This window comes from Coloeus monedula (genome assembly GCF_965178545.1).
Source record: "Coloeus monedula genome assembly, chromosome: 5".
Classification (NCBI taxonomy): Eukaryota; Metazoa; Chordata; class Aves; order Passeriformes; family Corvidae; genus Coloeus; species Coloeus monedula.
Genome location: NC_138785.1, coordinates 1,605,139 through 1,626,809, shown reverse-complemented (window position 1 = coordinate 1,626,809; position 21,671 = coordinate 1,605,139). Strand labels below are relative to the sequence as shown.

Sequence of the window (21,671 nt, the reverse complement as noted above, 5' to 3'; positions counted from 1 at the left end):
AGAGCCAGGCAGCCAGGGTCCTGCCTTTCCACAGCACAAACAGCTCCCAAAATGCAGCTCCCAGTGCCCAAAGGACCCAGCCAGGAGACACCTGTGGTACAGCAGGAGGTACAAAGACCATTTTTTTACCTCTCTCCTTCTGGAAAGAGCTGTGCTGCAGGTGAAGATGATTTACAGAGCCCAGGCTGTGGCTGAGCTATCTTTAACTGGGGTTACTCAGCCCTCTATTCTGTTGTATTGTGTGGTGTTTTCTCAGGATGGATCCTGGCTCTGGGCCTAAAACAGCAGGACACAAAATCCAAGTCAGCTGGCATTCCTGAGGCAGACGGGTGTCGTGCGATATCAGCATCTCAGCTCTCCTTGAAACCTTCCCTCTGCTTGGGAGGAGGGAAAATAACGCTGTTATTGCTGTAGGAGCTTGGTGCTGGGGGAACAGCCTGATAATCTCCCTGCTTCTCATCTCCCATCCTTTTATCGTTGTTGTTGATGGCGTTGCATGCTTCCATGGGCAGGAGTTTTTGGAGGGGAGCGCGGGGCTGGGCACAGCCGCTGCTCCTCACCGTGGCCTTGCGTGCCACCCGAGCCGGGTGTTGGGTGCCCGGGACTGGGCTGTGGGAAGCTCGGAGCACCCCTGAGGGCCAGCAGCCTTGGCTCCAGCTGCCACCTGCTGGTCACCTCTGTCTGGTCCTCCCAGCACTGGTGGTCACCTCAGCAGAGCAGAGGACACATGGCCAGCGAGAGGTCCTTTTTTGGGGATGACTTCTGTCAGCACTTTCCCATTGCTACTGGGTATTGGAAACCATTGCCTCTGGTGACATCTTCCCTGAGTCTCCAGCTCTTTTAAAATCTCTTTAAAATGCTTTCCCCCACCAATTTTATCCAGATCTGAAGGATGCTGGAGGGAAACTTTTCTTTTGGTGGGCACAAGGATTTTTTTTTTGCCTGCTCCCTGCCTTTGCCCACCCCACCGGGCTGAAGCCAGCTCCTCTTGGGTGGCCCTGTGCCACATTTAGTTCGCTGGCCTTGCCCAAGTCCCCAGCAGAGGTTTTGCACCATCCCGGTGGTTTATCACACCCTGCCTGTTTTTGAGGGGCCGCTGGCAGGGAGCCGGGGTGGCCGTGAGCCGAGGGGACGGCGGTCCCGGTGTGCCGGAGCTTGCAGCAGGAATTTTTGGCTGGCCAGGGCCAAGGGAGCTTGTTCACCCCCTGGCCAGCGGCCAAATGGCATGGCTGGGTGGCTGCCAGCACTTGCATTAATAGCTGTCAGCTTGCGGTTTGAGGTCACCCGTTCTTTCCAGTCTTTCATTTCCACCTTAATTCGCGCCTATAACAACCCGGGGCCGCGAGCAGCTCCTCCGCCCCTCCCTGCCTGCGCCCCTCTTTGCCGGGAGAAGCTCTTCTGCTTTGCTCGGAGCCGGGACAGCGCTAGCCCGTGGCACAGCATCCCTACTGAGCAACCCCAGATGGCAGGAGGGGACGTGCCAGCATCTGGGGGACACCTTCACCCCCGTGGGTCTCTTCTGTTCCTCAAGATGTTACTCAGGGAACCAGAAACCTCCTCCCACACACCCCGAGGCAAAACATACACCCCAAGGCCGGCTTGCAGAGGGCTTGTGCGAAGGCACAGCCCCTTGCAGAGTAATTTGGAACTGCCGTCATCCCCTGCCAAGGCCCTCGGGAGGGTGTTTTATAGCTGCTCGCTATGAATAAATCTCCATTTCCTAATCAAGCTGGCCAGGGATAAATGGCTTCGGGGAGGTGAGGCTGGACTTGGGTGCGCGCCCTCTGTCCTTGTGGAAAGGGGATCCCCGGAGCCCTGCTTGGAACCCGGGACGGCAGGATGGGGGATCCCTCTCGCCGCCAGGGATCTGGGATGAGGCATCTGCTTGACGCCTCCTGGCACGACGGGGCCAGGCGTGGCTGGTGCGAGGTGGGACACGCGTGGGTGGGACACACGGGAGAGGACACCCGGGGAGGCACCGCCGCACCGCCAAGGGATGGCTCCGGCGGGGTGGGAGCCGCGCAGCTGGACGAGGAGGAGGCGCAGGAGGAGGAGGAGGAAGAGAAGGAGGGCGGTGGTGCCCGAGCGGCCGCCCCCGTCCCGCCCCGCCGCAGCCGCCGGGCACCGGGCACCGGGCAGGCGGCGGCGGCGCGCATGGAGGCGGCGGCGGCGGCCCCGGCCCCGGGCGGCGGCCCCGGTACCCTGCTGCTCTGCCTGGCCCTCGCCTCCGGTAAGCACGGGGGTCCCCCTGCCCTGCCACCAGCCCGGTCCCGGGATACCCAGGGGCTGGCAGGGTGTTCCTCCCTGTCCCGGCCCGGCGCTCCCCGCCCCTGCACGGTGCTCCGCGTCCCTGCACGGTGTCACCTCCACTGTCCCAGCCCGATGTCACCCCCTGTCCCCGCACTATCCTCTTTCTGGTCCCGGTGCTGCCCCTATCCCATCCCGCTGCTTCCCGGTCCCAGCCTGATGATCCTGCATCTGCCTCCCGGTCCCATCCCGGTGCTCCCCCCTGCCTGTCCTGGTGCTCCCCCATCCCGTCCTGCTGCTCCCCTGGTCCCATTCTGCTGAACCCTTGTATCCCCCCTGTTACACCCCATCCTGATGCTGGCCCTGTGCCATCCCAGTGTTGACCCTGGTGTTTCTCCAGTCCCATCCCAGTGACTCCCTGTGCCCCCCCGGACGTGCCAGCCCTTTCCCTATGCCCAGCCTGGTTTTTATCCAGTCCTGTCCCTGGGCTCCCCCGTGTGTCCGCAGTTCCCATCCTGGAACTCCCCACCATTCCAGTCCAGTGCTCCCCTTGCCTCTGAATCCCTGAATCTCTTGGGGCCAGCATGGGGGCCAGGCTGCCCTGGCTGGATCCTGGAGCAGGACTGGGATGCTTTTACCACCTGTTGATGGGACACTGCTCGTGGGTGCCTGAGTACCCACAGCCATCCTTGGTAGCGCCGGGAATGGGGGATGCTGGGGGCAGGGCGGCCAGTACCTATTCAGCAAGTGTGTGAGCATTCCCATGTTAGTTCCTAAGTTTTTGGGAGGCAGGAAGCTGCAGACAGGTGTCTGCTCATGGCTGCCAGGAAATAACCACAGATAGGGCTGGAAAACTGACACCCTCCCTGGCAGAGAGTGCCAGCACTGGGATTTTGGGGGAGCTTTTCTCTCCGCAGGGAGCAGTTTGGGTTTGGCCCTTTGGCAGGGCTGGTGACAGCACTTGGCAAAACCTGCCAAACCTGTGCTGGCAGGATTTAAACACGGGTAGCAGACCTGTTTTGGGGCTGGTGTGTCCCATCAGACCACGTCAATGTCCTGGGTGGTTGCTCTCCTGCAGTTTGGGCTTTCCTGGGAAAGCATGGGGGTGTTAACAGCAAAATAACCCAGTGTTTGGGATACTTCCCTGGGTTATCTCTGGCTGCTCAGGAAGGCGTGCAGTCCTAGATAGTGGAGCCAGTCTCCCCGTGCATCAAAGAGCTGAGGGTGTTTGCACCTGCGGCTTCTGGGTGCTGCGATCCGGCTGCGGGGGGGCACAGCCTCCCTCCCTCTGGAGCTGGCGCTGCCACCAGGGCGGTCCTGCCAAGGGGCTGCCAGCCCGGAGGATGCCAGAACTCCGCATCTGGTTGCAATAAGGGTGGGGAGCTCAGCGTGGTGGGGATCTTTCCATGCCGAGCTGTGAACTCGGTCACCGGGAGTGAAGTCAGCCTCCCTCCCTGCCCCGCCGCGTGCCCACGCCGCCCACAGCTGGATCCCGGGGGGCAGCCGCCCCATGGCTCATCCCTGGCTCCCGCCAGGCAGCTCCCACCCTGCGGCTGGGCCGGGCAGGGCGGTGGGCTCCTTTTCCTCCCCGCCGTGCTCTCTTGGAGCTCTGTTACCCAAAGCACGTCGTTAGCGCGATGGTGGCTATATATAGCCAGGAGGGACGTGTGTACTGGGAATGTCCCTGCTGTGGGATGGGGGGGACGCCGGAGGCTTGGCTGGGCAGCTCCCACTGCTGTTTCCAAGGTGCCGAAGGGCCGGATGAGGAAACAGGTAGCCCGAGACGAGGCTGCCGGGATCTGGCCGCGCAAACTCTCCCCTCTCTGGGAAGCCTCAAAGTGCACCCACCTCGGGGTGGCAACACCCCCGCCTCGGCGAGACACCTCCGCGGGAGCCACCCAGCACCCCGCCCCGTCAAGCAGGACCTGTCCCCAGCTCCCTGGGTGCCACCACGGCGGGTGAATCCCTGGGGAGGGCCGGGCTGGGAGCGGGGCCGTGCTGAGTCAGTGCTGGTATGCCAGCGATCCAGTTACCGCCGCTGTGACGTGCCGGGCTCCGCCGCCTCTCGGTTTCACCCCGCGGCCACGGAGAGCGTGGTGGCCCCTTTCCTGGCCCAAGGAGACCTTAGAGCACCTTGCAGTGCCTAAAGGGGCTCCAAGAGAGCTGCAGAGGGACTTGTCACAAGGGCACGGAATGACAGGACAAAGGGGAACGGCTTTATACTGACAAAGGGCAGGTTTAGATTAGATATTGGGAAGGAATTCTTCCCTGAGAGGGTGGAGAGGCCCTGGCACAGATTACCCGGAGAAGCTGTTGCTGCCCCATCCCTGGAAGTGTCCAAGGCCAAATTGGACAGGGTTTGGAGCAACCTGGTGTGGTCCTTCTAGTGGAAGGTGTCCCTGCCCATGGCAGCAGGGTTGGAACAAGATGGACTTTACAGTCCCTTCCAGCCCAAACCAATCAGTGATTCCATGATCCCGGATCTCTCTGGGGATCCCTCCCTGCGTCCTCCCTGGGCAGAGGAGCAGCTGGCTGGGCTGTGTGGTCCAAAATCCACCACGCTGGCTCCCAGACCTCCGTGCCCAGACCTCCGGGGGCGTTGGTGGGTGGAGGCAGCAGGCGGGGACCGGTTTTCCCTTCTCTTGACCCTGGGGAAAAGCTGATGCTGCCAGGCAAGGGGGGCCGTGGGCGCAGCTGCAGAGCCCGCTGCCGGTCCCCTCCCTGTCGCTGTGGCGGGGCGGTGGTGGCGGTGCCGGGGCTTCCCCTCCGAGCTGCCTCCGCTGTGTTCCAGGCTTGGCATTCTTCGTGGGAGCCGACACCAACGTCACCGCCGGCCACGGCACGGAGGGGCTCACCTGCGGCAGCGCCAAGGGATGCACGGGTAAGGGGTGGTGTGAGGGTGCTCGGGGGAGCCGGAGGCGGCGGAAGGGAGCGGGGGAGCCGGTTTTGTCTAGCGTAGCCGTGTGGCATCCCTGGGCTGGGAAGCCAAGGACACCCGTGCTGGCAGCTGTTTGCAGCCGGCCAGGCTCGGAGCTGCTGCGCGGATGGAGCAGCTCCGGGATGCTGCTGCCTTCGGGCAGAGCTATCACCCCTCCGGGGGAATTCTTCGTCCTTGTCACCCCCAGGGAACGGGACGCAGCTGCGGCGGCAGGGCCACTTCTCCCGGTGCCCGGAGGAGTACCAGCACTACTGCGTCAAAGGGAGGTGCCGCTTCTTCGTGGCCGAGCAGGCACCGGCTTGTGTGTAAGTCACCCCCGGTGGGGAGGCGGCGGCACGGGGTGGGATGCTGTGCCCGTCCTCCCCGGGAGAGCAGGATGAGGGGGACACGGAACCATGGCAGCTTTTGGGACCCCCCTCTGCCTCTCCTGTGCTGCGGGGCAGGTGCGAGCAAGGCTACACCGGTGCTCGCTGCGAGAGGGTGGATCTGTTCTACCTGCGAGGGGACCAGGGCCAGATCGTCATCATCTCCCTGATCGCCGCCATCGTCACCCTCATCATCCTCGTCGTCGGCATCTGCCTCTGCAGTCAGTACGTGGGGGAACGGGGTGGGAAGGGAAGCGGGAAGGGAAGCGGGAAGGGAAGCGGGAAGGGAAGGGAAGGGAAGGGAAGGGAAGGGAAGGGAAGGGAAGGGAAGGGAAGGGAAGGGAAGGGAAGGGAAGGGAAGGGAAGGGAAGGGAAGGGAAGGGAAGGACAAATCCTGCCAGCTCCACTGGCTCCAGGCAGGTTCAGTTTGGGCTGCCCCAGGCTGGTGGGGCATGGTTCTGCACGTGCTGGGAGGTGCCTGGGACATCCCTTTGGGGCTGGAAACCAGGTGTGATCCCATATGGATCTTCTACAGGGTAAAAGCCGAGGGAGAGAGAGGGGCATCACTGCCACGTCTCATTCTGCCTCTTTTTTGTTTGTTTGTTTTTTATTATTTTTCCACCCTGTCAAGCCACTGTCGGAGGCAGCGTAGGAAGAGAAAGGCAGAAGAGATGGAGACATTAAACAAGGATTCACCCTCCAGAAGCGAAGACGTGCGGGAAACAGGCATCGCGTGAAGGTGCAGGGGACCGGGGGGGCGACCGGGCCGGTGTGACCGGATCCTCACACTGGGGTGGATGCTGAGGCCCATGGGCTCCGCTCTCTCCGCAGGAGCTCTCGGTACCTGCGGGCGGGTCCCGGACGGCAGCACCGGCTGGCCCCACGGGCGAGGGCTAAAACGTGCAGCGGCTTGAATAAAGGGGTGACGGAAAGGTGTCCGCGTGTCGCCAGTGTCCTTAGGGCGCGGGTGGCGGTACCGGCGGGGCTGGGCACGGGGCGGCCCGGCTGCGACACCCGCGCTGCCCACGCGAGGGCGCCACCACCGCGGCGCCTCCGGCCCGCCCCCGCTCCCGGACCCGCTCCCGGACCCGCTCCCGGACCCGCTCCTGGCTCCAGAGGCTCTGCCGGGCTCGGGGTCCCGTTCCGGGCGGCATAAGGGCTGTGCTGGAGCTGCTCCCACTGCCACCGCCGCGTCTCCCCGCAGGCACCGAGCCGAGCTCAGCGCCCCGGGCGCTCTCCCGGTTCCCCGGGGCTCCTCCGGAGCGGCTCCCATCCCGGCGGGAGAGAGCGGGGGCGTCTCGGTGGCCCGGGGCGGGACAGGGTGAGGGAAACCGGGCAAAACTGGTGGAAAACAGGTTGAGAAGCGGGGCAAAACTGGGCGACGCGGAGCCATTCGCTCCCGTCTCCCCGCGCTGTGAGCTCCGGTGCCCGGGAGGCGCTGCCCGGAGCGGAGGTCCGGACCCTGCCCAGGGAGCCACAGGTGATGTTTTGTTTCCCTCCCTCGGCGCGGGACCCGCTGGGGGTTCCCGTGACTCTGACAGTGGGTTTTGGCACTGACCCTCTGGGAGGGAGCAGCAGCAGCATCCCGGGATGAGGACGGGTGTCCCTGCTATCTCCTACCCTGTACTCCGGGAGATGGGGACCTGGTGGAGCCGGGGGTCCCCCGCAGCTCCCAATTCCCGCCACGGGACCGGCTCCCTCTCGAACCGCGGCCTGGTGAGCGGCCACGGGGCTCTGCATGCCGCGTCTCCCACCCGCTACGGGGGACACTGGGAGCAGGTGGGGCTGGAGTCTCCCGGGGGAGCCGATGGCCCCTCCTGCCACCGGGCTCCGTTCTCCCGGCACGGGCACCGGCTGGTTTCCTCTGCCCAGGTCTCTGCCAGAGCACGACGGACCCCTCCAGCCTGGCATGGGCTTTGCCAGGGATACGATGAGCTCGAACTGGTGAGTATGGGAGCACTACTGGGGAAACTGGTTTGCACTGAGGTCCAGCCCTCTGTTCCTGCCCGGTGCCATGTTTGACTGGCCATGGATGCCTGGGAGCTGGAGCTGGCAGCATCAGGTGCTGCAGTGGGGGCTTGGGGGTAGCTCTGGGGCTGTGTAAAGCCCTGCTGTGACTGAAAACCTCCTTTTTCAGCACAAACCGTGCCATGGTGAGAGCAGAGGCAACGCCAGGGATCTGCATCGGTTCCTGCAGCCCCGTCGGTGAGACAGTGATTCCAGCTGGATACAGGGGACAATGACCACCCCGGTGGTGCCAGTCCCTTGGGAGGTGTTGGTGCCCAAGCACTGCCCTGTGGCTGTGGAAGGCTCATCCCAGCGCCCAGGCAAGGAGCATGGCCCTGAGGTACCAAGGGACATTTTTCTGGGCACCTACTTCACCAGGGTCCAGGATGGGGGAATGGATTATGGATTCCACGCAGCTGCTGGAAGCCCTGGTGTGAGCTGAGTGGCACTGGCAGCACCTGTGAGCTGATCCCCCCATATAAATGGCTGTTTAGCTGCAGACTTTGCTGGGCCTGCCTGTGGGGAGTTAAGCCAAGAGAAAAATGCTTGCTGCTCCTTTTGGGAACGTGTTGTACACAGTCTGGGAGACAAATAAAATTTAAAGGAGGTATGAGCCTTTTCCCTGTCTGTTTTTTGGGTGGTTGAAGTGGATGGCTGGGATGCTGCTGGCCCAAAAGGCCGGGGAAAGCCAGGCACTGGGAAATCAAGCAGCTCTGCAGGTCTCAGAGGTGGATAAAACTAGTACTTTCAATAATTTTTAAAATGCTTTTATGGAGCACTGGCCAGGTCAGTGTTGGAGCAGTTTTATTCAGTGTGGGGTTTCAGTACCTCGAGTAATTCCCATCAGGCTTTTCCCAATGCAGCCCTACATTCCCTGGTTGTAACGAGGTGATGGTTCCCTGGAATTCCTGCATCACTGTTGAATTCCTGCTGTAGCCTGATGAGTGCCTGGGGAGCAGACAGACCAGATAGGATGTGTTGTGCTGAGCAACAAGGATGGGGATTTGAAAAAAAAAAAAACCCAAACAACTAAGCCACGAACTTTGCTGCTTCCTCTACATTTTTTGGGAATGGCTTAGAGAGCTGGTGGGCTGAAAAGACAGGAGGTGAATCCACCTCGTGTCTATCACAGTGCTGAGGGCAGGAAGAAGGAGAGCTGGAAAATAAAATTTAAAAAAAAAAAAATCCCTGGTACAACAGATTGTGGAAAAGCCAAGCGGTTTATGCCCATGCTGGCAAAGGGCTGGATGGAATCCCTGGGGAGGAGATGCTGGCTGGCATCAGGCAGGAGCAGCCTGAACTTTCCCAGGAATCTGCTGGTTTTAGTAAGAGAATTGTGATTTGTGTTGTTTTGAACAGCAGTTGAGTATTTTTGGGTAGCTTTTCCCCCCATAAGCAGTGATGGTGTCACACAGCAGAGATGTCCTTGGCTGGCTCAATGGCATTTCTCCAGTTTTCCTTGGAATCCCAGAAGGTCGCAGTAATTGTTAGCCCTTACCCTGCACATCCAGAATTTGAAGGATGCAAGCCTGAGTACAGGAGTGAGATGTGGGTCACTCACCCCAACAGAACAAGGTGAAACCCAACTTATTAATTGGAAAGAATTAGAAATTAATATTTTGGAAAATAAATGCCAAAGGCAGGCTGTAACATGAGGGTGGTGGGTGGATCCAGTGGCTTGGCATCAGTGGTTTGCTACTCCAGTGCAGCAGGTCCAGTCCCAGCTCAGTGGGATCCTTGGGGGAAAAAAATCCCAAAACCAAGTTGTCTTTTCTGTCTAGTTCGGTACCCCAAAATAAGAGGGGCTCTGGCAGGAGATGGACATGGGCCCTGCCAGCCAAATCCATCTTGTTTCTCACACTACAGGGAAACTCAGGAGTGATCCAGGGGCTGCCAACGCTGCCCTGGATCACTGTGGAGTGCTGTCTCGAACGGGAAGTTCTTGGGTTTGGCTCTGTTTTATTGCTCTGGTTCATCTCTGCGCACTCAGGTGTCCTTATCTGCTTCCCTTCGTGTATTTGTTGTACACAAAGCTGCCACATTTGGGCTCGGGGGATTCTCCTGTTGTTTTCTGGGCTGGGTTTGCCATCCTCCTGCCTCCCAATCCGGGGCTGCTTCGTCTGTAGCACCCCCAAAATCCTGCCCGTGCTGGGGAGGGCTCGCCTGGGCAGGTGGGGAGGCTGCAGGGGGGGCTGGGGGTGCCCAGGGCCCCCTCTCAGGTGAGGGGCTGTTGCCTCCAGGTACCTGAATACCCCAGTCCCTACAGACCGCTGTCTTTGAGGGTATTTGAGGAGGCTTTTCACTGGTTTTGCTCAGTTTTTTCGAGCTTTATCTCCCAGGATCAGGGCTGGGACCTCTTCCTGCCTGTGGAGGCGCAGCTGTGCCCCTTTCCCACCCTCCCCACCGCCCCGAGGGTGCAGAAAGCCGTTCCAGCAGCAGTGAGGGGACTGTTCTTGTCTTTATTTTGGCTGCAGGAGTACAAGGGTGGCAGGGAGCTGTGGGCTCGGTGACACCTTCCATCTGCCGGACGGCCTCCAGCCCCGCTCCCTCGTGCTCCCTTCCGATGTCCCCCGCTCCTGTGTGCGCGCAGAGCTCAGCCTCGTGGTCCCCTCCATCCGTGCACGCCTGGAGAAGCGATCCCTGCTGCCAGCACCGGCCCCCTATCCCAGCAGGCAGGACTCCTGCTTGCACACTTCTCCCAGCCCCGAGCTCACCTGGAAAAGGAGGGAAGAGCCGAGGGGCAGCCCCGGTGTGGGGTCTGGCCCCGCAGCAGCGCAGGGAGGGGGGGGGCCGTACCTTGGAAGCGCAGAGGAGCGGGGGAGAGTCCGGGAGGCAGCAGGTGGAGGCGAAGGACACTCGCTGCTCCAAGAGCCGCTCCAGCTGCGGCGGGCTGGCCTCGGGCTCCGCCTGCGTCAGGCTCTCCCGCAGCCTGCGGCGTGGGGAGCGGAGTTACAGCGGGAACCGTGCCGTTCCAGACCCACGCGGCTTTTGGGGAGGGGGGACGCACGCGTGGATGGCTCCGTTTTGCATCCTCAACATTTTGGACAGATTTTGATTGCATCCACTGATCCAGGTGGGGTTTTTTGTGGGGGGAAGGCAAAGGCTTACCTCTTCTTGAACTCAAGGAAAGGCAGCTTGTTGTACTGCCCGCACAGCTGGCTGGCCTTTTCCACCAAGGGCGGCAGCTCTGCTTCCATCTGCTTGCGCTGGGGGAACAGTGTGGGTGTCACCAGGCTGGGAAAAGCCTCTGCAGGGATTTGGGAAACACGGGGATGAGGGGCAACAGGATGAGCCCCCAGAGCCCTCTACCACTCACCTTGCTGTCCAAACAAGCAGAGGGGTCCTTGGTGGAGCAGCATTCCCCCTGGACTTTCCCCGAGGAGTCGTAGAGCTTGGCAAGAACAGCGTCAGGGAGGCTGGGATGCCTCCGTGCCAGCTCAAACAGGGACCTGGAAAACGATGGGTCATGTGAGGTTTTATTATGGGCACTGCTCAGAACGGGATGGGGGCTGCTTTTGGCATCTTTGTGCAGTCCCTGGGGCTGCCTGGTGGTACAAATTCACCTGAGGGAATTGAGGATGCTCCCCTGCTTATCCCCATAATAACCAAAGCACGTAACAGGGTCAGGAACTGCTTGGACTTGATGATCTTAGGGGTTTTTTCCAACCTAAATGGTTCTATTCCATGACTGCACCCTGGCTGCCATGGGCACCACTCACCTGGTGGCATGGAGAGCCCCCTCCTTGCCACACAGCTCCTTGTTGGTCGGCTCTGATGCCTCTGGCAGCTTGGGAGCCGGCGCTGGGGGCAAGGCCAGGATGCAGAAATGGTTTTCCATGAGGTTTTTCCCCTTGCAGCAGTCGGCAAAGCGCCCGTCCCGGGCCGATAGCGCGGCGCAGACTTTGGCTGTGTGCTCCAACAGCTACAGAGAGGAAGCAGGGGATGTGCAGGTCCCCTCACCTCCCTGAGCTCCTGCTGGGACTCAGGAGCTGGTTCGGGCTGGGCTCCAGGCTCCCCTACCTTCTTCTGCATGCAGTCCTCGGCCACCGAGTCACAGCACTGGGAAGACACCTCAGCAGCGTCTTCTGCCAGGGGGAGAAGGTCCTCGAAGGAAGCAGTGGGAATCTTCTGAGCCAGTGAGGCCAGGTAGCTGGGGAGCACAGGGTGTGTGGGGGCTCAGGGGGCTCGGGTCCCCCTTCCCAGGAAACAGCTCTGAGCAGGGGTGAGGGAGGAGGGGATGGGGAGCACAGGGCTTGCTCTGCACCTGTGCTGTGCATGGAGCATCTCCAGGGATTGACACCAGAATTAAAGCTTATATTTCTGAATGCTGCCTGCCAACAGGATCTGCAGCAGGAGAGAGGAACCTCCTCCCAGCCCAGCCCCTGTTCCAGGACGGAAAGGCCATTGCCCCTGTACCTGAAGCTGACTTTGTCCTTCCCATACACCGAGAAGCGGGAGCAAATCCGGTTTGACGTCAGGGTGAGTAGGGAGAGGGTTTTCCTCTCCAGTTTCTGCCACAAAAAGAGAATGGAAATGTCCTCCTCTTCCCAGGGCCATTAGCACAGTGCTTGCCCGGCTCCCTGGGTAGTGAGGATGGGGGCGAGCCTCACACTCCAAAGGGTCTCACCTCCTTCAGGAAGCAGGCAGTGGGTGCAGGGGAGATGCAGCAGGTGGAGACCATGGAGAGGAAGGTCCTGGTGGAGCCCAGGAGCACAGGCAGGGGAGCCTGGCTGTAGCTGCTGGAGTACTCGTACAGAAACCTGCGGCAGAGGTGGGATAAGGAGACCAACCGCCTTGGGATCAGGGGATTGGGAGCAGAAGTGGGGTTTGGAGGTGTGTTAGGGTTGTCCAGGGATGGGAGCCCTCTCCAGGTGCCACCTCAAGCTGTCAGCTCATGGCACTGGCCGGTGCCAGCGCCCACCTGGGCTCAGTGGGATGCTATCCCCACCCTGGCTCACCTATCCGCGAATTCCCTGGGATCCTGCCGGAAGGCCTGGCAGAGCTCCTTGTCGGAGGGCTGGAGGTACTGGGGCAGCGGCTGAGGCGGGTGCCGCAGGGCAGCCAGGCACAGCTTCCGCTCCAGCCCCTCATGGGCACAGCACGCGGCCGTGCCGGGATGCGCCGGGAAGGGCGAGTCCGCACTGCAGGATTTGACCGATAGGGCCGTGGACTGCGGGAGGGAGAGGAGATTATGGCCACCCCGTCCCATCCCAGCTCCGGTTTGGGGTCCATTACCCGTTTTTGGTCAGCCTCACCCCGGCATCGTAGCAGGAGGGGTCAGCCCCGTCGGCACAGCAGGTCTCGGCCAGGGAGACGATTTCCCGGACGAGGTGGCCGATCTCCTCGAAGGTGCCATTGGAATATTTCCGGCTGTTGGCGATGATGGTCCTGGGAGCGAGGACAGGGAGAGCCAGGTGAGCCTTTCTCTTCAATCCAAAATCATGTTACAGCACTGCTCTGCCCAAACGGGGTTTAACACTGCTGGCTATGGTGCTGCAAGAAATAACAGCATATTCCTTGGAAAACAGCCAGGAAAGAATTGGAACAGCTTCCAGGCTGGGGGCTGCCACTTACAGGGGATTATGTGTCAGCTCTGCTAGAATTCCTAATTATTAAAACTTAATCTGTTTTGAGGAATTCAACAAAGAATTAAACTTTTCTCCTGCGAAGAGCAATCAGAGACGAGGGGTTGAATTGCATCTCCCCTTTTGGGTGACTTGAATCCATCTTTCCTTTTCCAAGATTTCTATTTACTGTTTTCTGTTCTTGGCTCAGGTGCCAAGCATCCTGGGAGGGCACCAGCAGCAGGAGGTACCTACAGGGTTCGGAAGTTCTCCTTCCCCAGCATGCTGTACTCCTGGCAGACTTTCTCCCGGACATAAGCTCTCCCTGAAAGTGCAGGAGAAGGAGGAATTGTGAGTAGGGAACAAGGAATGCTCTGCCACCACGGAACACAATGCTTTATTCACGGGAGGTTTGCTCTTCTTTTCACTCCATTACTTCTTTTTCCAAGTAGGATTTGGCGGTCCCTGGGGAGACGTTGGCACAGCCAGTATGCAAGAAGCATCCCTGGTATCCAGGCTGCTGTTCCAGCTCTGCAGCCAGGGAAAGGGGCAGGGAGAAAACCTGCTCTGGAGCTGGGAGAGCTACAGGTAAATCACATGGTAGTTTTTGAGTATAGAATATGTGGGCTTGGTTTTTCTGGCAGGGCTGGGAGCTCTGGGGCTGGGTCCACGGAGCAGCCAGCATGAAGACATTCCCAGCAATGCTCTGATCCCTGGAAAAATGCGATCGATTTGTGTTACAGACTCTGTGGGGCCAGACTTTGGCACCAGCAGGGTAAACACTGATATCAGTGTTTCCTGGGATTACAGTGTGGGGCAGGGTGACCTCCACAAAATCCAGGGGTTTGGGCCAGGCCACTGAGGGTGACATCACTCTGGTGGGAAGGGGGAGTTGCCAAAAAGGGGAAGCCATGGGAGAGGCAGGTCTCTTTCCTGGCAGGAACGTCGGCTGTTGGTCCCAGCTTGTGGCATTTCTGTTCACTTCCAGAAAGCGGTGTGGGAAAGAGGTAAATTTTAGGTGTTTTTTGGCAGGTGGGTGATTCCCTGTGGAGCTGGGAAGGCAGCAAAGGGCGGCAGAGCATCGTTTCCATCAAGGGGGGAGCTTACAGAGGAATGGTGTTTGTCAGGGGGGCAGGAAATGCCGTTTTCCTTCAGAAGGAGAAGGAGCCGATCCCTGAAGCTCTGTCCTCTCCCCCTCCCACCTCCTCCAGCATCACCCCCAAGGGGCATCCTGGATATCGAACCATCCTCCCACCCCTCCCTTTCCTCTCTGGTCCTGCCCAGCGGTTCGGCTGCAGGCTGGGGAGAGGGGAGGCCACCAGAAACCACTGGAACTGAGGCCCCAGCCCCGTGCCCCTCATCCCGGGGGCCAGCAAAGCCCCAGGATCACACCCTTACCTCGGTGTGCCGCCTGCGCGGTGGCCAAGAGGAGCAGCAGGGCCAGAGCTGCCCTCATGTTGGAGCTGGCTCCCCTCCTCCTGCTGGGATGCAGCACCGGGAATCCCATCCCGATGTTTATATGGGGGCAGTGTCAGCAGCCAGGAGAATGATTAATCCCAGAGGGCAAGCATCCTTGGCCTGCCTCCTGGGGCCTGGGTGCCGGCGCTGCCGAAATCCAACCAGTTTAAATCATTAACTTGGGAAAACAGGGATGGGTGGCCATGAAACCTCAGGATCTGTGAAGGATGCTGGGAGCAACGTGAGTGACAAGAGGAGAAAACACATTCAGTGCACCCCGTGAGTGCAAAGCTCTGTGTACTCGGGACAATATCTGATCCTGAGGAAGGAGCCACACTTTTTTTTGGATGCCAGCACACCAAACCTGCTGGTACTGCTGGGAAATGCTGGCTGTTATCCCGAGAAGCTCCAGCTGTCCACATCAGGTTTCAGTCCTGCCACTGCTGGGTTGGGGTCTCTGGCCTTGCAACCCAAGCTCACATTTCTGCTGGGAGTGTTGTAGAGCTCTGTGGGATCTCCCTATACTGCAGCTTTCCCTTTGTCCCTAGAGAAATGAAAATTCAACATGTTATCATCTGTAGGGTCCAAAGACAAATCTAGGAAGAGGAGAAGGTCCAGCTGAAGTGATCTTCACTGATCTTGCCTGGGGAATAGAGGAGAGGGAAGCAAATATGGAGGGGATGGAGGTCCAACTGCTGCAGTGAGACCCCTGGCCCCCAAATCTGCTCAGCTTCCCCATGCACCCTGCATTTCCCTTGAGAGCAGATGTTCCCTCTCAGAGGGATGAAGACAGAGGTGGTTTTTATGGAAGAACTGAACTTTTTCTCCCAGTGGTCTGCACTGACAGTGAGCTGCAGCTTGGAACCAGATCCTGCTGATGCAGGAGATTAACAATGCCCTGTTCTCGATGGTTTATGTATGAAAGGTGAAAATAAATAATTAGGAACTAATGGAATGGGCTCTGCTCCTGGAAAAACTCTCCTGGATGAACTCTTCCTGTCCTGCTTTCATGTCGTGGCCGGGGTCGCTGGGGCTCAGCGCTCACGGCCGCTGTCGGTGCCGGTGGGAGCCCCCCCGCCCTGCGCGTCCTGGCCGCGGTTCCGCCTCTGCACCGGGGAACCTCCGCCGCTCTCCCGCGCCCGGCTCTCCGCGGCCGGAGCGGGATCGGCAGGGCCGAACTCGGCCCCAGCGCCCGCCCCAGAGCGGCTCCTCCCGCCCGCGGGATCCGGGTCCCGATACCAATCCCGGTCCCGATCCTGCCTCGCCCGCCCGGGACCCCCGGCGGACCCCGGCACCACTCGGCCCCGCACCCCCGGCCCCGTCGCGGCAGCGCCCCGGGCTCGGCGCGGTCCCCGCCGGGAGCAGCCCCGGGGCCGGGCTCGCACAGCGCCGAGCGAGGGTCCCGAGCGCCGGCCCCGGGACGGACCCGGCCCCGGGACAGCGGCCCCGAGCGCACGGGGGCGGGGCGGGGCCACGGGGGCGGGGCCGGCGCAGGTGTGAGGGGCGGGGCCGGCGCAGGTGTGAGGGGCGGGGCCGGCGGGGCCACAGAGCGCATGCGCGGGGCGGGACTGGCACAGGTGTGAGGGGCCCCAGGGCGGCTGCGCGGGGCGGGGCCGAGGGCATTTAAACCCCGGAAGCCGCCGCAGCCGCCATTTTCTCCCCAGCGCTCGGCCGTGAGGCGCGGAGGTCTTGGCTTTCCACCTCTGCTTCTCTCTGCCCCTTCTTTCTTTCCTGCCCTTCCTCCTCCCCTCAACCTCCCCCTTCTCTCTACTCCCCCCCAATGCCCCCTTCCTTTTCCCCCACCTGGCCTCCCCCTGCGCCCCCTTCTTGCCCTGCTACGCACCCCAACCATCCCCACCTCTCCTTCCTGCCCCGTTCTTCCCTGTTATCCAACCCGACACACCCTCTGTTCCCCCTCTACCCCTCCAGACTCCCCCTACTCCCCCTTTTTCCCCTCGTCCTTCCACCCTCCCAACCCATCCCGACCCTGCCTCCCCTTACCCTCCCCTCCTGCCCCCTTCTACCATCCCTGTTCCCCTCATCCCGCCTTATTGCCCCTATGTCTTCTTTATCTTGCCTCTCTCTCCTTTATCCCCTTATTTCTCCCTTGTCCTCTCCCTGTTCCCCTTTATTCTCCCTCTCTCTCTCCCTTATCCCTTTCTCTCTTCCCCCGCAGCCGCGGGGTTCGGGGTGCCGGCGAATAAAGCCCAGAGGGCCGGAGCCCGGCGCCCCTTGCTTGAGCCCCCGCATGGGCAGCTCACAGACACCGCCCGACAGCGCCGGGGCTCCGGCTGTCCCCACATCACACTGGGGGCTCCCGGGGTTGGGGAGTCGGGGTTGGGGGGCGGTTTAGGATGGGCCCCCTCCTCAGGAGGGGGTCGGGGGGGGGGGGGCGGTTTAGGATGGGCCCCCTCCTTAGGAGAGGGTCCGGGGGGTGGGTGGGGGGTTAGGGAGGGCCCCCTCCGAAGGGGGGGGTCCTGGGGAGGGGTGGGGGTGGGCCCCCTCCGGAGGAGGGGGTCCGGGGTGGGAGGGGTCGAGGGGGGTCCGCCCTCCTCGGCTCCTCCCACCTCGGGCCCTCCCCTCCGGACGGGGTCCATCCCGACCCCTTCCCCGGGACCCCCTCCTCCGGACAGGGGCCCGGGGGGGGAGGGAGGGGCGGGTGGGGTGGGCAGCAGAGGGCGTCACGTCACTCTGCACCATAAATATAAAATGGTCTCTGCAGCCTCCCTTTCTCCTATCCCCCCCCCCCCCCCCCGGGCCCCTGTCCGGAGGAGGGGTCCCAGGGAGGGGGTCGGGATGGACCCCGTCCAGAGGAGAGGGTCCGGGGAGGGAGGGGCTAGGAGGGGTTGGACACCCCCTTGACCCCTCCCACCCCGGACCCCCTCCTCCGGAGGGGGCCAGCCCCAACCCCCTCCCCAGGACCCCCTCCTCCGGAGGGGGCCCTCCCTCCCCTCCCTCCCTCCCACCCCACCCCACCCCACCCCAGGACCCCCTCCGGAGGAGGGGGCCCATCCTAAACCCCCCGCCCCCCCAACCCCGGGAGCCCCCAGTGTGATGTGGGGACAGCCGGAGCCCCGGCGGTGTCGGGCGGTGTTTGTGAACTGCATGGGGGGACCCGCACAGCGGGCCCGGCCCCGTGTGGGGACTCAAGCGAGGGGCGCCGGGCTCCGGCCCTCTGGGCTTTATTATCCGGCGCCCCGAACCCCGCGGCTGCGGGGAAAGAGAGAAAGGGATAAGGGAGAGAGAGGGAGGGTAAGGGGGACAGCGAGGGTAGAGGGGGGCACAGGAGAGCAGGAGGGAGATTAAGGGGAGGCGGCGTCGAGATGGGCAGGGAGGATGAGAAGAATAGAGGCAGGGGTCAGGGTTTGTAAGGGAGTGAAGGGGTATAGAGGGAGGCCGGGTGTGGGGGAGGAAGGTGTAGGTATGAGACGTAGAGGGGGAATAGAGGGGGGCTCGGATGGGGTAACAGCGAAAACAGGGGGAAGGAATGGAGGAAAGAAGGAAAGAAGGAGTGGAGGGTCGAGGTGCACAGCGGGGCAGAGAGAGGAGGGAATGGGGAACTTGGGAGGAGGGGGAGAGAGGTAAGGGGTAGGAGGGGGAGGAAACAGGGATAGAGGGGAACCTCACCTGGGCCCCACCGAAGGAGCCCAGACCCGCCAGCGCTGACCCCACTGCGTCCTGAAGGCGCAAATGGCGGCTGCGGCCCCTTCCGGGGTTTAAATGCCCTCGGTCCCGCCCCGCGCAGCCGCCCTGGGGCCCCGCACACCTGGGCCGGCCCCGCCCCGCGCCGCGCTCCGTGGCCCTGCCCCCCGGGGCCGGTACCCCTCACCTGGCTGGGCTCTGTCCCGAGCCCCAAAACTCAGGATTTGGGCTCAGTGAGCAAAGCCTTAAACTGCCTGGATGAGCCTCCTTTCGCCCTCCGCAAACAGGACTGGAGGCTGTTTCGCAGCCCTAAGACTGCCCAGGTGGGGCTGGTTCCAAGGGCCAACAACGCAGCACTTTGAAGCCCCCCCCCAAAAAAAACCCCACCCCTACAGGACTTTGTCTCCATTTCTGAGGGAAAAAAAAAGCCTGATTTGTTTGTTTCAGGACCCTAAAACAGGCCAAAGGAGCCTGGTGCCCACAAACATGGGACTTGGTGTCTGTTTCTCAAGCACGAACACGCAGGACCCTCTCTGAGCCCTCAAACACGGGCCTCGGTCTCTGTTTCCAGGTGCCCGGCTCAGCCTCATCCCTTTCCGAGCCCCTTTCCTCAGCTGGGGCGGGCGATGCCAACCCAGCACCTGCGGGGGCTCCCGGAGGAGGGGCGGGGGCCGGGCGGTGGCGCCGCCGGGGCCGGGACCGCCCGCGCAGCCCCGGAGCCCCGCCCCGCGCAGGCGTCGCTGGCCGCCGCCATGGCGGAGAAGGCGCAGAAGAGGTGAGTCCCGATCCCCCCCGGTTTCCCTTCGATCCCTCCCACAACCACCCCGGGACGCGGCGTCCCCTCCCCGCATCTCCGCCCGGTCCCTCGGCGGATCCCCCGTGACCGCCCCGTCGCTCCCCGCAGCGTGAAGATCGCGCCGGGCGCCGTGGTGTGCGTGGAGAGCGAGATCCGCGGGGACGTGACCATCGGTAAGGGCCCTGTCCCCGACCCCGGCCCTGTCCCCCCCGCCGGGTGCGGGCGCGGGGTGACGCCGGGTTGTCCCCGCAGGGCCCAGGACTGTGATCCATCCCAAGGCCCGCATCATCGCCGAGGCGGGGCCCATCATCATCGGAGAAGGGAACCTGATCGAGGAGCAGGCACTCATCATCAACGGGTCCGTGCGACACCCGGGGGGGGGGGGGCGCTTAGAACCCCGGGGAGGTAGAGTTTATTTTAAAAAAAATCACCCAATTTCGTGGTTTTGTGTATATGTGTGGCACTATGGCTTGGGGAGAAGCTATAGAATCACAGAATTATCAAATGTTAAGTGTTTGAAGGGACCTTAAAGATCATCTCATACCACCCCCCCTGCCACAGGCAGGGACACCTTCTACTAGACAAGGTTGCTCCAAACCCCGTCCAACCTGGCCTTGAACACTTCCAGGATTGGGGCAGCCACTATTGCCCTGGGCAACATATTCCCCGTCACAGAAGAGATTTTCTTACATATATCCTACCTAAATTTCCCCTTTTTAAGTCTGTGCCCATTACTCCTTGGTCTGTCACTCCAGTTTCCTGACAAAGAGTCCTTCTCCAGCTTCCCTGTAGGCCCCCTTCATCAGCAACTGGATGGTTGCTAAGTCCCCCCTCCGAATCTTTCTCAAGCTGGCAGAGGAATCCTAATCCTAAGCAGTCTCAAAATTCCCACAGTCCAGCTGAATTGGGTGGGATATCTGTGGCTTCAGAGCTGCCACACAGGACACTGGCATCTTGATCTCAGACATGGAAATCTGTTCTTCTTTCTTGCAGGTATCCAGAAAATATAACCCCAGAGAGCGAAAATGTGGAGCCCAAGCCCATGGTCATCGGCACCAACAATGTTTTTGAGGTTGGGTGCTGTATCCTTGCTGTGCAGTGACAAACCACCAGACACACTGTGCTTCTGGATCCCTCCAGGGGGAAGCATCTGTGGGCTCTGTCGGGGTTCAAATAGCCCAGGGTGGGCTGGGTGGTGGTTTGAAAATGGCATCAGGGATTTTCACCTGTTGAAAAAAAGCAAAGCATTTTACAGCTGTACTTAACCCAGACCTGTAGATTCCCAGGCGATGAAGGTGGGAGACAACAACGTCATTGAATCCAAAGGTAATTCTCAGCTTATTGCCTTCGGCCCTGCTGAGATTTTGCTCCTGTAAACGCCGTGGGGATGACTCTCACAGGGATTCCCCTCTCTCCCTGGCAGCGTTTGTTGGCAGGAATGTGATCCTGACGAGCGGCTGCATCATCGGGGCCTGCTGCAACGTGAACACCTACGAGGTGATCCCGGAGAACACCGTCATCTACGGGGCCGACTGCCTGCGGCGCGTGCAGACCGAGCGGCCACAGGTGCGTGTGTGACACGGGGACACGCTGTCACCTCCCGCCCCCCTGAGCCTGTTCCCTCACCTCCCCTGCCTCCCTTTCCAGCCCCAGACGCTGCAGCTGGATTTCCTCATGAAGATCCTGCCCAACTACCACCACCTGAAGAAGACCATGAAGGCCCCGTCCACGCCTGTCAAGAGTTGAGCATCCACCTGCTGCTTCCAGTGCCGGGTGTTTGGTCCTGGGAAGCACTACACACTCCGGGAAGTCCCTCATTCCATCAAACCATTTCTTGCTTGTTTGTGCCATTTATTTATCTTCACCGGGAATCTCGGACCTGCTTTGAGTCTCTTGTCTCTCACGCATTAACTCTATTGTTCGTGCTTTGTTTTGGGAATAAAATATCCCCCGTTCTGCCGTCCGAGGGAACCGCAGCCCTTTGACTGTGCGGGGTGCGGTGCCTGGGTCACCCCCGGTGCCGCCTCCCCGCGCCTCCCCCGTCGCGCCGGCAGAGGGCGATGTGACCCCGCGCTCCGCGGGGGTCCCGGCCCGCATCCCGGATCCACGCGGACCCTGGGCTGGGAAAGGCTCCACGGACCCGGTGCCACCCTTTGCCCCTTCCCCCGAAGGCTGCTCCTGCTCGGATTCCCTCCCAGAGGGCCCAGAGCAGAGCTGAACCTTCTCCACTCGTTCCACTGGAGCCTCGGGACTCGCCATGCTTCCCAGCCATCCCCCCAGAGTCCCTAGCTGTTCACAACTTCCCCTTCTATGCCTGGATGACACAGTCCAGCGTCGTGTCCCAGCACAGATGGACATCGATGCTGCAGTAGAAATTCCTGTAGGAAAGAGCTATGGGGGAGAGCATCAGCAACCACCACAGAGGAAGCCCAGGACATGGGGCTTTGAGTTGGGACCAGGGGTTTCAAGGCAAGGAAGCGGCACAATACCCGCTGGAGCCAACTGGACTTTCACTCCAAGTCCAGTTTCATGGCTACCAAAATTCCAAACCTCCCCTTTTTCCAGTTTGTGATTCCAAACTGGGTTCCGGTACTGATGGGGAACTGCAGCTCTTCCCCAAAGTTGAGTCCAAATAAGGGTTGTGAATAGTGTGA

The 21,671-nt window shown here is 61.2% G+C and overlaps 3 protein-coding genes across 3 annotated transcripts; 2 read left to right on the top strand and 1 right to left on the bottom strand.

Annotated features, from left to right (window-relative positions):
* Positions 1–2,107: 2,107 nt before the first annotated feature.
* BTC (betacellulin) lies at positions 2,108–6,486 on the top strand. The gene is made up of 6 exons (XM_082281501.1): positions 2,108–2,230; positions 5,039–5,128; positions 5,373–5,490; positions 5,629–5,775; positions 6,182–6,289; positions 6,382–6,486. The coding sequence occupies exons 1-5, from the start codon at positions 2,155–2,157 to the stop codon at positions 6,285–6,287; spliced, it is 537 nt and encodes a 178-aa protein (XP_082137627.1). The 5' UTR covers positions 2,108–2,154; the 3' UTR covers positions 6,288–6,289; positions 6,382–6,486.
* Positions 6,487–10,217: 3,731 nt separating this feature from the next.
* Positions 10,218–14,628, bottom strand: GC (GC vitamin D binding protein; the record flags this gene model as incomplete). The annotated part of the gene is made up of 12 exons (XM_082281273.1): positions 10,218–10,271; positions 10,354–10,486; positions 10,666–10,763; positions 10,874–11,006; positions 11,277–11,479; positions 11,578–11,707; positions 11,974–12,068; positions 12,185–12,317; positions 12,516–12,727; positions 12,813–12,945; positions 13,377–13,446; positions 14,520–14,628. 12 exons carry the CDS (start codon positions 14,626–14,628, stop codon positions 10,218–10,220), a joined length of 1,503 nt encoding a protein of 500 aa, XP_082137399.1.
* A 4,302-nt stretch (positions 14,629–18,930) lies between these two features.
* Positions 18,931–20,980, top strand: DCTN6 (dynactin subunit 6). Its single transcript, XM_082281774.1, has 7 exons — positions 18,931–18,996; positions 19,126–19,190; positions 19,270–19,375; positions 20,011–20,099; positions 20,296–20,343; positions 20,441–20,583; positions 20,665–20,980. The coding sequence occupies exons 1-7, from the start codon at positions 18,974–18,976 to the stop codon at positions 20,761–20,763; spliced, it is 573 nt and encodes a 190-aa protein (XP_082137900.1). The 5' UTR covers positions 18,931–18,973; the 3' UTR covers positions 20,764–20,980.
* The last annotated feature ends 691 nt before the right edge of the window (positions 20,981–21,671 follow it).